Here is a 17841-nt window from a genome sequence, read left to right as displayed (position 1 = left end):
TTGGGGAAATGGGCAGATGTTGGGTTAGAATGTTCTGATGCAAATGCACAAAATTTTAAGGCACATCAATTCCCCCTATACAGAGGGGAAAAGTTTCCAGTCAAGAAGGCAGTCATCACCCAAAACTCAGAGCTAGAGCTCAGCAGCTATGAATGTCATCATTACCTCATACACAACTGTTAAGCTGAAAAAGAGTCCAGACTTCAATTAGAGCTATGAATGAAGCGGATCTGGTTAGGACTAAGGCAAATTAGGCCAAAGGGTAAAGGATGATATTGACTGTGTTTTAAAAACTTCAACCTCTGTGTGAGACCAAAGGAAGAGATATTTATTTAGTGCAGGATCTATATTTTCTGCAGCACACTAAATACTTTAACTTGTACAGTCAGTTTATTCAAACACCACAATTACATGGAACTTTGAATAGGAAGTGAGATCTCATAGGTTTGTACAGGTTAGTGGGAAATCCCAATATATCCCAAAGTAATTTCGGCAGAGAATAAAAATATATTTGCAGAGTCCCCCTGAAGAACTGGGGAAAAAATGCAGAAATGTTGGACTTCCCTACATGGGTTATTACTGATATTCTCACAAACTCTGAGGACTAACAATTTAGTAGGATGAGCCCTCAATCTTGGGGCTTGTCCTTATGAAGCTTGTTACTGTTAAGGAGAGTCTAAGCCTACTTAAAATTGTGCCTCAGAGTCTCCCCCAAAGAACCTCTTTGTTGCTCAGATGTGGCCTCTCTCTCGCTCTAATCCCACATGGTACATGAACTCACTGCCCGCCCCCCAACATGGGACACGACTCCCAGGGATGGAAATCTCCCTGGAAATGTGGGGCATGGCTCCAGGGGATGAGCCTGGACCCGGCATCATAGGACTGAGGAAATCTTCTTGATCAAAAAGGAGAAGAAAAATGGAGCAAAATAAAGTTTCAGTGGCTGAGATTCAAATGGAGTTGAGAGGTCACTCTGGAAGGCATTCTTATGTGCTATATAGATGTCCCACTTTGGTTTCTAGGGTATTGGAATAGCTAGAAGGAAATATCTGGAACTGTTGAACTGCAACCCATAGGCTTGATTCTTGAAGATGATTGCATAACTATGTAGCTTACATGGTGTCTCTGTGTAATTGTGAAAACTTTGTGGCTCACACTCCCTTTATCCAGTGTATGGACAGATGAGTAGAAAAATGGGGACAAAAACTAAATGAAGAATAGGGTAGGATGGGGGGGGAGGATGGAATGTTTTAAGTGTTCTTTTTTACTTTTATTTTTATTTCTTTTGGAATAAAGAAAATGTTCAAAAATTGATGCTGGTATTGAATGCACAAGTATATGATGGTGCTGTGAATAACTGATTGTATACTGTGGATGACTGTAGGGTATGTGAAAATATCTCAATAAAAAAAAAGTATTTTAAAAAAAAAGAAGAAGGTGGTCATCTCCATACCAGTCATCTGCTCTGAGACAGAAAACAATCAAAGGGCTTTCCAGCTGAAAAGAAGGATGCCTTTCTTTCATTCTGTGGGCAACAAGAACTAACATGTACTCACTAGGGGCGCTCCCAGTATGGAGGGTTACCGGGCCTCCACCAAGTTGCTGCAGGATGGAAAATGGGCCAGGGGTGCCTTCGAAGGGACCTGGATGGAGGTGGGCCTGGGCTGCAGGGCTCTGAGAGTAGCTGCATGGAAAAAGAGTCTTAAAATTTCCCTGAATCTTGAGGCCCTGTTGAAAGGTGCAGCCAAGTCACAGTTGTCCACGGGACGTGAAGAGAAAGCCCACTTCATGCTTGAGGTGGAGAAGCCATGGGGAGAACAGCATCCTCACCCCAAGGCTGGAGTGAGGGAGATGGGAGTGGGGTGCCCAGTGGGTATCCACCTCTGCCAGGCCATCCAAGGCTTACCTAAAGCACTACAGAAAGCAAAGGCCACCATGGGCCTGTTCCTGGGTTCTGGGGGACACTGAGGCAGCACTGGGGTCTTCAAAGTCTTCATAATTTGGGAATTAAGGCAAGCACAATTTCAAACTTGCTGTGTAACGTGGGCAATTAAACTTCTCTTTGCTCAATTTCCTCATTTATCAATGGGAATAAAAATAAGTTCCTACCTCCATGGTTCTAATGAAAGGATCGAATGAGATAAATATATACAGAGGGCCTGGAACACTGCCTGGCATATAGTTAACACTCAACCAGTCATTGCTGGTTATCAGCTATTATGACCAGTCACATGGTGAGGTCTGAAAGTACCTTCCATAAAAGTATATATTTTCCAGAAGCGTAGGGAATAACTGAGGATGACGAGTCATGGAAGACTCTGAGGCGAATGGGAGATTTCAGTGGGCCCTTGGAGAATACAATTGCCTATCATGTCTAAGAGAACAGAAATTACTCCCAGGCATGGGGTTGGTGCAAGGCAAGCAAAGGCTGCAGCAGGAATATTTGCATCAAGACCACGGACAGGAAGAGGGAGAATGCCTTCAGGGTTGCTGTGGGACCCTGAAGGACAGAGCCAAGCTTGGGGGAGGATGGTGGGCAGGCTGGAATGACAGGTAAGGAGGACTGTGTTTGACATAGATGTGGTGGGGAACAGAAGGAACCGTGAAGAATAAAGAAGCAGAGACCCCACCATGGGAAGACACTGGGTAGAGAGCCTATGGATTGTCACCCAGCATTGGAGGAAAGTCCACGGGGAAGCACAAAAGATACCAGAGAACAGGAGCTTCTCCGGGTCTGAAAATGCCAGCAGGGGACAAAGAGCAGCAGAGGTGTCAGGGAGCCAGGAAACTGGGGTGACCACCAGCCTTGGCAGTTTCATTCCAAGGAAGCCTGAGATCGGTATGGACAGGCCACCTTCCCCAGAAGGGGTCATGCCCAGCTCAAGCCTTCAGAGCCTCCTCCAGGAAGTGTTCTCTGAGAGTTGCAGCCCACTCTGCTCTTTGGTTCTCCAAGCATTTGCACCTTCGAGTCCCACAAAATATTTTGTCTTGGGAGGCCCTTGGGTTCCTCTGGCCCCGATCCATACCCCATTCCAGCCCCTGCCCTGGCTGCTCCTAAGGGTGAGGTGAGTGGCCCCTCTGCCTCTCCTTGCCCCCCAGTGTTGGGGAGGGGGCAGCTGGCAGCCAGGAGGTGTCATTGCTCCGCTCTCCCTTCGAGCAGAGTTTCCCACACAGCTGTGCGCCGACCACCTCCAGCTGCAGCGCCTTCAAGATCTGTAGCAGTGTCCACCAAGCTGAGGCCGTGCTCTGCCTGGCAGCCCCAGTCAGTGTCTGAGCACAGCAAGGGTGTGGGGGCCTGGCCATTTCTGCCCCGTAGGAGACTGTCTCTGCTCTGGATCTTCTTTTAGGGTGATGGAGACTTTGAGTTGCATCTCAAATAAGGTCCCCCACAAAAGACGTGTGAGTCTTAGTCTTGTTCCTGTGGGTGTTAGCCCATCATAAACAGTATCTTCAAGTGCATTATGGAGAGTCATAACACATAATCTTACTTCCTTGTGGCCGCTATATCAGGGTGGGCCTTAATCCATGCAACTGGAGGCCTTATGAAGAGAGGAAACCCAGAAGCAGTCAGAGAAAGCCATAAGTTGGCAGAAACTGGAAGAGCAGACACAAGGAGACAGAGAGATGGCCAAGTCATGGGAAGCAGAGAGGTAAACCACAGAACCAAAGACTGTGGCAAGTCACACCAGAAAATATGGACTCCGGGAGAAAGCCTGGCCTTGCCGGTGCTTTGACTTTGGGTTTCTGGCTTCTAAAACCCTGAGGCAATAAATTCCATTGTTTAAACCAATCCATCTTGTGGTATGTGTCAGAGCATCCCAGCAAACTAAAACATAGTCTGAGGCTTCTCCTGCTCAGTCCTGCTTCCTCCCCCTTTAGGGTATCACAGTGCGACACCCCTAACTCATGCACCCCTAACTCCGTCTCAGCATCTGCCTTCTGGAGACCTGGGCTGAGGCATGCCCATCTCTGACCTCTGTGGCTCTCCATGGGATGTCCGATTTGCCCAAGGTCATGGCACATCACTTGTGTTCCAGGGCTGGCTTCACTCCACGACTTCCAGGGCCACCCAAGGGCCCCGCAGACTTGAGGGGAGAGAGAAAGAGATGCTGGTGCCTCGGGTCAGAGCCTTTATTACCCTGGGGCGTTGCTTCCTCATTCAGCCAGAGGCGGATGGGACAGGAAGGGCTCCCTGACAGCTGAGAGGAGGAAATGCAGGTGGGGGGGCTGGCATCACTCAGCCTCAGGTGAGGTGCCGTGCACCCCTGGGAATGGGGAGGAAAGGGCGATCTGGCCACCGGAGAAGGCAGCCCTCGGCTTCCCCTGGAGAAGGCAGGTCTGGGGCGTGCAGGACGAGGAGGTATCACTGAGCTGGGCCGTTTCCTCTCTTGGAGACCTTTCTTCAGTATTCAAAAGTCACCGTCTTGATCCTCAGGTATTCATTCAGGGCTGCCTCTCCTGCAAGAGAGCCACCACACTCCATTGGGACACGTCATCATACCAGTGTGCCAGGCACTGCTCTGAGCACTGCATATGCATTACCACATGGAATCCTTCAAACAAATCTGCAGGATCAGTCCCAGCTCAATGCCATTTCCAGATGAGAAACTAAGGCCCATGGAGGTCAAGTACATATTACTCTCCGTAAGTGAGGTTCAAAGCTGCACCACCTGAATACAGAACTACTCTAGAAGGTGCTCACCCAGAACACCCCAGCTCCCACCAACCCCTGAGAGAGGCAGAGTGTCCCATCAGCCAGTGGGAAGTGGACACCAGAGAAGGCAGCCCTGGGCGTCCCCTGGAGAAGGCAGGTCAGGTGTGTGGAGGACAAGGAGGCCCTCCTCTTACCCAGACATTCTGGCAACATCACTACACCCCTTGGGGCCTCTGCCCTCTCTCCTGCCCACCAGCTAAATTCCAGATCAATCTCAACTGTGAAAAGGCACCCACACAGGGCCCCCAGAACTTGGCTGTACCACCTGGCTGGCGTATCTCAGGAGGGTGGGGAGACACCTGAGGCCCAAAGTCTACAGCTCAGGTTGGACCCAGGAATGAACACTTTTCCCCAAATGCTGCTGCCTGCAGCTGTCTCTACCCTCAGCCATGTTCCCTCCAGGTCTCTGGGCCTGTCCCAGCTGGGCTGTGTGAAATTCTTGGCATTGCGGGCTCTGGTCCAGGAAAGATGCTAGAGGAAAGAGGGAGCTGGGAAGACCCTTAAGTGACAGCTCAATCCTTGGGACTTGGCAGTGGCAGCCTCCCCTGGCAGACAATGGCTCATGGATTCCCATGGTGGACATCAGAAAGGTGGCCTGGGATCAGGCAGGAAGGGGTGGCAAGGAAAGGACAGAAGGAAGCAAGAAGCAAGAGAGTTCAATGTGCATGTGTGCTGCCCATGTGGTGTGTAGCTGTCTCTCTGTAGGCACGTGTGCCCCCCTCAGCTCCAACCACTTGGGCCTCCATCTGCAACCCAAACACCAAGGCTGACTCCTCTCAGGACCTGTGTACCTGCAATTCCCACTGCCAGGAGCACTGCCCCTCCAATCTCGACATCTGGCTCCTTCTTGTCACTCAGTTCTCAGCTCAGCTGTCATCTGCTCAGAGAGGCCCTCCCTCACTGCCTAGCTAAAGTCAGCCTCCTAGTCTCCTCTCCCAGACCATTGCTTTGTTTCTTTCACAGCAGTCTCTAGAAGCATCTTGCTTACTGATTTGAGGAGAGCATTCATGTGCCATGCTACACTCCCCAGCACCTGGAACAGTGCCTGGCACAGAATGGCCTCTAACAAATGTTTGTTGACTGAATAAACAAAAGCGGCCCTGCAGGCCAGAATAAATTACCAAGGTCTTTGCCAAATCCAGATTGTTTGAACCCTCCAAAGGGAGCAGCCACGTCAGTCTTGTTGTATGTGTTGATGAACACAGTCCCAGCCTGGAGCTTGTCGCTGACGTACAGGGCCTTGTTGATGTCCCTGGTGAAGACGCCAGAGGCCAGGCCAAACTCCGTGGCATTGGCCCGAGACAGCATGGTATCCATGTCGCTGTAGAGAAAATCCAGAGCAGAGTTACGAATTCACAAATGGTCAGCCACAAGAACTCTTCAAAATCAAGGACAAGCCCCTCACTGTACAGAAAGGGAAACAGGAACCCAAAGAGGGAAGTAGGTTGGGTCAACATCATGCATTGAAAGGCACATTCAGACATCAGGAATGCCCCCAGTGGCTGGGCAGATTGGGCACTGCATGAGGGAACCACGTGGGAGAGAATGTCACTCACATCATAGGCATCAGAGATTTGAAGACTGCTGGGGATTGACTCATGTGTCCCACAAAAAGACAAGTTCAGAACCTAACCTCTGTGAGTGTGGACCCATTTGTGTTTAGGATCTTCAAAGATCCTATTGAGATGAGGCCAAAATGAATCTGGGTAGGCCTGAGTCTATATATGACTGGAGTCTTTATAAGGAGAGGAAATCCAGACACAGATGGCTGAGCAGACGTGGAAGCCAGAAAAGGAGAGAGAGATCATCAAGTGAGAGAAGCAGAGATTGAGCCACCACCAGAACAGCTGCAGACTTCCAAGAAAACACAACCTGCCAACACCTGGACGTTAGACGTCTAGCCTCCAAAACTGTGAGACAATTAACTGTTGCTGTTTAAGCCAAACCAGTGTGTACTATGTGTCATAGCAGGCCTGGCAAACTAATACCCACACTTATTACAATATTTACTTGGTAGATGACAGTGAAGTGTCATATTCTAATAAAATCAGCATATCGCAATAATTTCAATATATTCTTGGTAGTTGGAAGTGTGTTGAGGATGAAGTGCCATTTTAAAATTTTCTCAAAGGCACTACCTATAGCCAGGAAAAGGACTTGTAATAGGTGAAATTTGCCCACACATTCTGTGCTCCTCCCTCTATAAGAGTGCTGTGTAATTCCCCTCTATTTCCATCTGGGCTGGCCTTTGTGACTTGCTCAACTAATAGAAGAGTGGAAGAGATATTCTGGGATTTCTGAAGTGGGTCATGAGGAACCTTGGAGCTTCCACCCAGACTCTGAACAATTTCTGCCAGGGGAACCAGGTGCCACAGGTACCCCAAGGCTACCATTCTGGAGGGACCCTATGGAGAGGTCCTGAGACTACACAGACAGAGCTGTCTCAGGGTCCCATCTGAGGTCCCAGCCATCCCAGGCTGCAGAAACAGGTGATCCTCATCAAAGCCTGACCAAATTGCAGATTTATGAGCTAAATAAATAACTGTCATTATTTCAAACCACTATGTTTTGGGGTGGTTTATCATGTAGCAATACACTGAAAGAGACATTCAGTAAGAAACAATGGAGAACACAATAAGGCAAGAAGAGTTAGGAAGGGAATTGCCTTCTGTCCATGGGAGAAGGACTTTGAAGCCCTCCAGGCCTCCTGGGACTTTTCCTCAGAGACAGTGAGGAAGATATGATCAGAACTCTGGAGGTGATTCTGGTACTCCTGGCTGCTTCCACATCCTCCACATTTCCTTACTCTGAGTTCTCAGGCCACCCACGGACCACCTCCCGCCATTGCATGCTTGGACCCTAATAATGCATGGAAAAGAATCAGGAGTTGCAGAGATGGAAGCAGGATTCCTTACCCATCAGCAAACCGAGAAATGAGCATGATGGGGCCAAAGGACTCTTCCTTGGCTACAAACATGTGGTCCTCCACGTTAGTCAAAACAGTCGGCTCAAAGAAGAAACCTGCAGAGGAGACAGAGGCAGGTGGACATGGAGGGGAGGGCCCTTCCACTGGCCCAGCTTCCCCTCCAGTCAGGGCCCGGGACACGCCAGTCATGGAGCTGACATCATGCTCCTGAAATGAAATGCCTTCATCTGTGACTCCTGTGTGATGGATACCAGCATTCCACAGAGGGCTACCATATGCCAGGCATGTGATTTCATTTAATCCTCACATATAAATTCTATAGAGGAAAACAAGGCTCAAGTTCCTAAATCTGATATGTGGTGGGCTGAGGCTTGAACCCAAGTCCAAGGCTAAAGCACATAACTATGACAAAGACCTGAGTTCTTCTAGTGGTATTACAATGTGAAAAAATATCCAGATTCATTAGCTAGTGTAGACTCCCAAATGGCTTTCCCATCGGTTCCAGCTGTCACAGCCTATAAAATAACAACAGGGTTGGTGGAAGAAGCTTTGGACTCTGGTCCTGATCAACCGGACCGCATGTGACTTTCTCTTCTCCTTTCTGGAAACTGCAGATGCTGGGAGCTGAATCCCCCAAGCAGAGGTGTGTGTGCTTTCTACCAGGATACAGGCTCAGGTTCTAGAATTTATATACCAGCCTACTACCTACTCCCAATCCTCATCTGCCAGCCTTTACAGGCTGTAGGTAGCTGGAACATAGCCATTTATGGTGACAGAAATGCTGACTATTTCTTCTCTAGCCACAGAGCCCAGATGCCCTCTAAGAACCTGCCAGACTGAGATTTAATTCTATCTGAAGCAGGAAGAAAGAAGAGACTTAAAATTTTCTTTTTCTAGTTCTTGGAAAACCAAATGTTTTTAAAACCTGTTAAAGTAATATCATTAATACAACTTTTGCCATTGTTCATACATATATATTACATTTTAAAATTAATTATAACTCTTAGAATATGAATTGTGTATTAATGGATGTTGATTTGTGTGGGGCGGCATCTAGGCACTCAATGATCATTCATTGATACGTAGAGCCTGGGTTGGCTATTTCTCGGTCGTCATCCCCATTCATTCCCCCCTCCCCATTTCTTCTCCACTCTTCCCCTCCCAGCTCTGATAGGTGGGCTGCACACCTGGACTCCCTCATCCTCTGGCTTCCAGTTGGGTTTGGCCAACAGAAGACAGCCCTTACCCCACAGTTCTGACCCACACTGGGTTCCAGTAATTCTTTTCCCTCCTCTTGCCCCTTTAGGCAAGAGGGTGGTGATAAGAGCTTCCTTCTGTTGCTACTGCCTGGTGCCACATCACCCCTCACTGCTCACATCTCTGTAAATACCGCCTATGTTACACTCTCTTCCATCAACCCTTGAATTGCACCATCCATGTCCTGCCGGGACCCTCAGTGAGACACTGTCGCCAACCTCATGGAACTCCCGGTTTAGTGGGGATGGAAGAGAGGGCTAAATAGGCAGTGGCAACAAACGAATTGTAAGAACTGGGTTGAGGCAGGAGGGCCCAAGGAGCACATATGATATAAGGATGGTGTGATAGTTTGGAGCTGTTATGTCCCCCAGGAAAGGCCATGTTCTTTTAATCCGTTCTTGTGGGTGCAGACCTATTGTGGGTAGGACCTTTTGATTTAGGTTGTTTCCATGGAGATGTGACCCAGCCCATTCGAGGTAGGTCTTAATCCCCTTGCTGGAGTCCTTTATGTGAGGATAAAAGGCAGATTAAATGCAGAGAGCTCAGAGAAGCTAAGGGATGCAATCCAGAATTTGAACTGGAGAAGCTAAGAGAGGACCCACAGATGCTCAGAAGGAAACACTCAAAGACATTTTGGAGAGAGCCACTGAAACCAGAACCCAGGAGAGAAGGACCAGCAGACGTCACCACGTGCATTCCCCTGTGACAGAGGAACCTCGGATGCCAGCAGCTTTTCCTCAAATTAGGTATCTTCATCCTGTGCCTTAATTTGGACATTTTCATGGCTTTAGAGCAGTAAATTTGTAACCTAATAAATCCCCATTGGAAAAGCCAACGTATTTCTGGTATATTGCATTCCGGCAGCTTTAGCAAACCAAAACAGATGGGCTGTGCTTGGAGGTGTCATGAAGACAACACAGAGATGCCATTGGCACTCCATGATGAGTAGGAGTTCACCAAGTAGAGAATCTAGGGGTATGTCTGCTAAGCAGAGAAATGGAAAGTGCACAAAGAGCAAGAAAAAATGAGAAGTATTTGGAGAGAGAGTTAAATATGGTCAGAGTATATATGGGTCCAGGGCAAACAAGTTAGCAATAGACCCTGAAGTTAGGGTCTTGGGTATGAAGTTAGGGAGCTTGAACTTGATGCTGCGGGAAGATGGGTAATTGTTAAAGTGTTTTAACAATAGAGGAGATATAACTAGACCTCTGGCAACTACAAAATAAGGAATTTAGAGGGGTCGAGATGTCAAATCAGGAGGCTGCTGTAATGGTCCAGGCAGAATGAGATGTGCAAGGACCAGTACAGTGGAGGTAGGGTACAGAAGAGTCAAGAACAGATCTAGATTTAGTGGAACCAGGCAATTAAGTAAAAATAGGGGGTCAAGAAAAGAAGGGAGTCTAAGATTCATTCTTTTCTTTCCTCCTTTGTAGGAGAGAAGGAAGCCTATTCTGTGTGAGGCTTGGTGCCAAGCATGACACACTTACTGATGAAGACAAACATGGTTGGTAAATGTCCCCATTCAGCATATGCTCTAATAAGGAAACAACAGAGAGTCCCTTCCTGTGGCTCCTGGTCTTCTGGAGAAGCAGGTGTGTGTGTCTGGGGTGAGGGTGAGGTTGGGGCCACTGTGATGATGAGATGAATTTGGTACCCATTGGGTTTGAAGCAGAGGTGTCCAGTAGGCAGCTAGGTATGGGGTCAGGCGTTCTGGGTGAGGTGGAACCTAGAGACATGTATTTCAGAGGATCTGAGCCATTGGAGAGCTTGAGATCATCCAGGGAGTGTCTATGAGAAGAGCTCCAAGCTAAGGGCAGACTTAGGGCCAGACCAACATGTAAGGAGCAGGTGGAGAGGGAGGTTCCATCAAAGAGCAATTGCAGAGAAGAGGTAGGAGGAAAACACAGAATTAAGTGTCACGGAATCCAAGGGAGGATGGTGTGATGTTAATGGTAAATCAAAGTCTAGCACAATGCAGATTAAAACCCACACTGAATAAGGTTTTCAGTTCAGGTGTCCTCATCTCACTATTCCAACACCTGAGTTTGGGTGTGGACAAAATAGCCAAGGTCCATCCCCTCCAACATCCCTGAATGGGACCTGAGACCTGGGAGCCTGGCTATGCACACCTTAAGGTATCCCCAGAGCTGGGCAAGTCATCAGAGGCCATTCTACCTGCTGGCCTCAGTTTACCCACGTGGGCCTGGAACGTTCTGACCAACCTGGCCGAGGGACTTGTTTTCCACCATAGACCAGTGTGGCTCCTTCCTCCACTCCACGCTGGCAATATTCAATCAGCTTCTTTAAGTGGGCATGGTGATTCTGAGGCCCGTGGTTGGTGCTCCGGTCCAAAGGGTCCCCGATCTTCATCTTCTTCACCTCTTCTACCTGAGGGAAGTCCTCCTGGTCAGCATCCTGCTCAGATGTCTCAGTTTCCAACAATGGTCAATGCCTGACCCATCTCCCACACCTGTATTTTTGGTGACTGACCACCAACCCCTCAAAAAGGCCCACACTCCTTATTAGGTTATCCAGGGCTTTCCATATTTGGGTTCCCAACCCACCCTCCAGGCCCAACTTCCAAATATACCCCATGTGCAGAGGTGTAAGAGTTTCCAAGGGAGACACGAGCCTAGTGTCAGAAGGACTAGGAGAAAAGAGCCCTGCAGGTATATGGATGGGTGGGAGGAGAGAGGCAGGGGTCATTGACAGTAGGGAGAGATGAGGAGATGGTGTGTGTTTGCCTCTAACCCAAGAGATGTCAGAAGCTGAAGGAACTGTTTGTACCAGTGTCCCTAGGTTATGGGGTAGGGATCCTGCTGCAATACCCCAGGGATAAAGTGGGACAGACACAGAGTGGCAATACTCAGTCAGCTGTGCCTTGAGTCCACCTATCTTTGCCTGCTTCAAAACCCATCTTTAAATCCCCCTCCTCTAGGAAGTCTTCCTCCTTGCCTCAGCAAACACAAAAGTTACTGGAGGCTTTGCTGATGGCCAGATAAAGATGCTGACCTGGGTTTCCTTGAGGGATGTGACAAAAGGTGTCAGCTGATGACTCTGGAGCTTGGAGATGTGGAGAGTCATAAGATAAGCTGAGACTGGGTGATGACCTGCGGGAGTGAAGGACTCACTTGCAAACCTCCAGATTGGAACCTGGCTTGCCTAACTCGAGTCTCACCATAACCACACTCCTTTGCTCAATAACCACCTCTGTGCCCTTCACCTCATCTTTAATCAGCCCTGAGCCTGTGCACCAGGTCCCAGCTATTCCTAGGCAGGGCCTTGGCACAGAGAAAGGACTAGCTCAGCCAGGCTGGCCAGCTCCCTAACTACAGTTGATTATAAAAATGGAAACATTTATTTGCAGCTCCTTCCATCAAGAGATAGAGTCTATTTCCCCACTCCTTGACTCTGGAAAGACCTCCCAACCGGCACTGGCAATATAACGTAGCAAAAGCAATGTTTTGTGAGTTCCAAGCTTATACCTCAAGAAGCCTTTAAATTTCTACTCTCACTCAGCCACAGCCACCACATGAGGAAGCCCAAGAACAAGCTGGAAAATGAGGAACTATATCGAATAAAGACAAGCCAACCCAACTGAGCCACCTGAGATTAACCAGTCTACAGCTGGCTCAGCAAGTAACTGCAGATGCATGAGCAAGATAAGATGAACCTCGGTTAATGCCCAACCCAAATTTCCAACTCAGAGACTTGTGAGCTAAATATACAGCTATTTCAAGCTGCTAAGTTTTGGAGTAGTTTGTTACACAGCAAAAGCGAACTGTTACACTCCCTTCAAGGAAGTCCTTTCTTTTCTTCTCTGTCTTTCACATTTTACCTATTATTCAAGATCCAGTAGGAAATCTTCTCCCTACCCCTGTCCTCAGCACACATGCTCTCTCTTTTCCTGGCCTCCTAAATACTGTAGAGGTTGTTGATTGTCTTTCCAGCACTGCTTCTCATATCTGTTGGCATTAAAGTCTGTTCTCCAGGGCACAGGATGGGCTCTTGGCTGAAGCTGAACCAATCATAGCTTCCCATTCCCTGGTACCACTGATTGGATCAGAGATGGGCCATAGACCCAAGTCATGCCAGACAGCATCCTTCCCCACAACTTTTTCTAACAAAGTTGGTGGCAAGAGAGTTATTTTCCCTCTTTGATTCTCTGTTGGAATAACTGCCAGCCCCCAAATCCCTTACCAAGCCCTGAAGCAAACCAACTCACAGAGAAACTAAAACAGACATGAAAGATAATATTACTATGAGTGTGATTTGTCCCTGAGGCCAACCTCAACTGTGATTTGGTTAAATGAGTCAATAAATCCAGTTGGAGATGCTGTTTAGTGCATCCCCCACATCCCCTTCGCTCACAGTGTCCCCATCCCCCAACTCCTGTGAGAGTCGGCTCCCAATAGCTCACAGGTGTCCCCTCTCTGGAGAATTGTTCTCCGCTGATGGGAGCTGCCCTCCTCCAGCATATGGCCAGCCCATAGCCATTAACTAACTGATACTGGCCCTCTTACCTCAAGGGGTGTGTGTTGCACCTCATGCTCCAGAATGCCCCATGGAGCAAGCCAAGGCTAGACTTCACCTGAGACTACGCCCTGGCCCCACTCCTTCCCAGCCCCATCCTGCTTCCCTCTCCCCCTTACAGGTTTCACCCTAATAAACCACAGGTATCTGAATTCTCATCTCAGGCTCTACTTCTAGGGACTTTTTATGGACCAAAATGTGGCCCCCAAAAAGAAATGTGGAATTCCTAATGCCCAGCACCTCAGAATGTGACCTTATTTGGAAATAGGGTCTTTTGCAGATGTAATTAGTTAAAATGAGGTCATAATGGAGTAGGATCTTACAAGAAGAGGAAATTTGGAGACAGACAGAGGGGAGAATGCCTTGTGATGACTAAGAGAACGTAGTGGATTTGCCAGCCACTGCCAGCAGCCAAGAGAGAGGCAAGGAACAGATTCTTCCCTACAGATTTGAAGCAAGCATGGCCCTGCCGATACCTTGATTTCACACTTCCAACCTCTAGAACTGTGAGACAATAAATTCCTGTTGCTTACACCACCTGGTTTGTGTACTTTGTTACAGCAGTCCTGGGAGACTAAGAAAGGACCCAACCTAAGACATTCCCTTTTGGGTTATATTAATTTGAGCTGGGTTGCTGTTTCTTGCTGAAATAATAAAAATCTGTGACAATTCAGTACAGCTTCCCCTAGGGGTCACCTGCCCCATCTGGAGCCCAGCTCCACCTGACCCTACCCATCCCACATCCCCACCTCCAGCCCCCACCTCCAGCCCCCACCTCCATCCCACTGTCCAGATGAACCAGCAGCTCCAAGACCCTGTGGCAAAACTTACCACTTTCTGCACAAAGAGGTCGTGAATTGAGTCCTCTACGAAGAGTCGGCCCGCTGCAATGCAGTTCTCTCCCTTGTTGAAGAAAACCGAGCTCATCCCCTTTGGAAAACGGATAGGAATATGGGATCATGACCCCTGGCTCACCACCAGGACTCAGTTACCCACTTCTTACAGGGAAGAGGAGGCACTGCACAGGTATCAACCTCCCAATGCGTGCCCAGCCCATGTGGATGCAGGGCATGCACACTCCATTCAATCCCCACAGTCACCCTGACAATGAAGACAGAGATGACAGTGTGAACAAGCAAGGAAGCTCAGGCTCAAGGCCACATGGTGAGGAAGGCAACAGAACCAAGCTCTGATTTCCCCCACTGGAGGACAAGGTCCCTGTACACATTGTAGCGAGTCAAGAACAAGAGTGAGTGAACATTAGAAAACCTGGAGACCCCATGGTTGTGGAAGCTGCTCTTGCTGCATACTGGGTGGGCTCCCTGGGGTGGCCCAGGAGGCACAAGCTCTCTTTTGAGCCTGGAGAGGTACAAGGCAGTATCTGTTATCTTGGGGAAGGCAGTGGGTGATTGGGCAGAGGGATAGGGTGAAAGCAGGTAGTAAGTTCCCCATCTTGGGGGGTATGGGAGGTGCCAGCAGAGACCCAATGTCCTCAGAGGTCCCAAGGGAGCCAACTCTTTCAAACCTGGGGAGACCTGTGTGGGATAGGGGGGCACAGCTGCTGTGGATCAAGTGTGGCTCTCTTGGAAGCTGGGACTGTGCAGTCTACACAACACAACCCAGTCCATGGCTCAGACTGGGGGCAGTGAGTGGGCAGTAGCAGTTAGCTTGGACACTGGTACCAAGATACTGGTACTGGGGGACTTGCTGGATGACCTTGAACAAGTTCCTTGCCTTCCTTAGTTTCCCTTTCCAATGAGGCTGGGCTCCCTTTCAAGTCCAGGCTGGGGTGTCATATTATCCTCTAAGGTGTGACTTAGGTAGGGGTGGTGGTGGTGGGTATATTTGGACATCTGGGTGAACAGGCCCTTATTGGTTTACTCCAACAGGACTGGAGAGGGGGACTGGTGAGGATTGAATAACGTCTCCCAAAAAAAAACATGTTCAAGTCTTAATCATGCTCCTATGGGTGTGATTTGTAAATAGGACCTTTAAACTAACTTTATTAGTTAAGGTGAGGTGTCATTTGCAAATAGGATCTTCAAAGCTCCTACTTAGATGAGGCCACGTTGAATCAAGGTGGGCCTTAATCCATATGATTAGAATCCTTACAAGGAGAGGAAATCTAGACAGACACAGACAACTTAGCTGAAGAAGAAGCCAGAAGGAGAAACCATGGGATGGGGGCAGAGATGCAAGCCAAGGAACTACAAGGATGGTGGTAAGCCAGTACCAGAACTCTACAGCCTCCAGGAGATGGGATGGCCCACTGAGTCTTTGATGTTGGACTCTAGCCTCCAAAACCATGGGCCAATAAATTCCCATTTGTCGTAGCAGCTTGGACAAACACAGGGGACCAAGGCATAAGAACAACAATAAATGTTAAGAACGATGACAAACACTCATATGGCGCTTGACATGGGCAGGCCATTGTTCTAAGGACTTCATATCAAGTCATTGAATCCTTGTAACTACCCTGAGAGTCAGGGGTTATCACGATCCCAGGTGCACAGGGAAGAGCACTGAGGTCCAGAAAAGTTAAGTATCATGGGCAAGGCTGCCCAGCTGGCCGGCGAGTGGTGGAACTGGGCAAGTGGCGATGTGACACAAATCAGTCCACTTGGGTGGGTAGACACAGCCACCAGCCAACAGGGGCCGCTGGTGGTGGAGATACACCCACATGCTCAGAATTCTGGTTTGCTTTTCCATCAGCTGGAAAATGTCACAATGTTTGTTTCAGAACAGAGAATCATGGCTCATGGTTCCCAACGTACATAGCTGATTTCAGTCATTCTAACAGTTAATAAAACTTCTTAGGAATTAGGTTTTGGTGGGGTGCAGGCCACTGGGGTGACTCCATGGGCTCTCCTCCATTCAAGGTCTAGTTTGCACAATCGGAGAAAGGTATCCCTGCTCTCCCATTCTCACCACCGCCACCCATGCACCGCTTCCCCAGCTATCCCGGTTTTCCCCCAGGCTGGGGCCTCACCATTTGCACGGCCTTGTTCAGGTCACAGTCGGCAAAGATGATGAGGGGTGACTTTCCGCCTAGCTCCAGGGAGACCTTCTTCAAATTGCTGAGAGCACAGCTGAAAGGAACAGAGGGTTTCGTGTGGATGGGTGCCCAGGAGTCCAAGAGCCCAGGAACCTTCCCAGGTGGAGTGAACCCAGGGCAGGTCCCAAAGATGCTGTGGCTTCTCTGTGGCTGAAAGGCTCTGTGCCATCTCCTGTACCTCCATCACCTCAGTAGCTTCACCTTCCACTCTTCCCCACCTCGCTGCTCCGTCACACTGCCTCCTTCTTAGTCCTCAATGCCCCGAACATACTCCCACCTCAGGGCCTTTGCATGCAGCCTCCCCATTCCCCCATCCCCATTTTTGGATGGCTCTTCCTTCAGGTTTGGATCTGCACAACTCAATTCCTCACTTCCTTCAGATAACTGCTGCCCAGATGTGACCTTTTCTCAGGGCACCTTCTCTGATGGCCCTATAAGCAATTGCAATCTGCTGGTGGCATCTGCCTTGCACCACCTTGATTTTCTCCACAGTATATTTCCTCGTTTGTTTGTTTATTGTCTGACTCCCTGCATTAGAACATAAGCTCGGCCAGGGCAGAGATGTGTTCTGTCCCCTACTATATCCCAAGGGCCTGAATGCAGGTGGTGATGAATAAATGCTATTGATGGGAATATAAAGTGGTACAGTCCCTGTGGAAACAGTTTTGTGGTTCCTCAAAAGGTAAAACATATAATTACCCTAGGACCTGGCAATCCCACACCTATGTATGCACCCAGAGAAAGTGAAAACAGGAACTCAACAGATATTTGTACTGAACCAGTGTTTATAGAGGCATTATTCACAATTGCCAAAAGGTAGAAGCAACTCAAGTGTCCACTGACAGATGAATGGATAAACAAAATGAGGTCTATACACACAATGGAATATCACTCAGCTGTAAAAACGAATGAAGCTCTGATAACGTGCTATGACATGGATGAACCTCGAAGACATTATGGTGAGTGAAATAAGCAAGGCACATAAGGACAAATATTATATTACTTCATTTATATGAAATTTCTAGAAATAGCAAATTCATAGAAACAAAAGGTAGATTAGAGGTTATCAGCAGCAGCGAGAAGGGGGAATGGGGAAGGGTTGCCAGGTGGGTCTGGAGTGTTTGTAAATGTTGGAATTGCTTAAATAAAACTAATTAAAAATAAATAAATATTGAATAAATAAATAAAAAACAGAACCCTCACCCAGTTGTAGCTGCCATGAGCACAGAGACTTCAGTGTCTCGTTTTTTTAGTGATGTGCAAATAGAAAGATGGCATTTGATTCCATCAACGCTGCCTTTGTAATGAAATCCCATAAAACCCTTGACACTGAAGTTCGAAGAAGCTTCCCTGGTT

At 48.4% G+C, this 17841-nt stretch overlaps 1 protein-coding gene across 2 annotated transcripts in view; it reads right to left on the bottom strand.

Annotated features, from left to right (window-relative positions):
* Nucleotides 1-4113: 4113 nt before the first annotated feature.
* Nucleotides 4114-17841, bottom strand: part of ALDH1L1 (aldehyde dehydrogenase 1 family member L1) — a 64624-nt gene continuing 50896 nt past the window's right edge. The window contains exons 18-23 of one of the 2 annotated variants that reach the window (XM_037803545.1): nucleotides 16420-16519; nucleotides 14262-14360; nucleotides 11120-11285; nucleotides 7630-7735; nucleotides 5836-6035; nucleotides 4114-4458 (exon numbers count right to left, since the gene is read on the bottom strand). In XM_037803545.1, coding sequence (XP_037659473.1) covers nucleotides 4403-4458; nucleotides 5836-6035; nucleotides 7630-7735; nucleotides 11120-11285; nucleotides 14262-14360; nucleotides 16420-16519 — 727 coding nt within the window. In that variant the 3' untranslated portion in view covers nucleotides 4114-4402. Of the gene's footprint in view, nucleotides 4459-5835; nucleotides 6036-7629; nucleotides 7736-11119; nucleotides 11286-11909; nucleotides 12008-14261; nucleotides 14361-16419; nucleotides 16520-17841 lie in introns of those variants that run through there. The other variant, XR_005211723.1, reaches the window with a different exon arrangement.

Source organism: Choloepus didactylus, chromosome 1 (assembly GCF_015220235.1).
Source record: "Choloepus didactylus isolate mChoDid1 chromosome 1, mChoDid1.pri, whole genome shotgun sequence".
NCBI lineage: Eukaryota > Metazoa > Chordata > Mammalia > Pilosa > Megalonychidae > Choloepus > Choloepus didactylus.
This window is presented reverse-complemented; position numbering and strand designations above follow the sequence as displayed.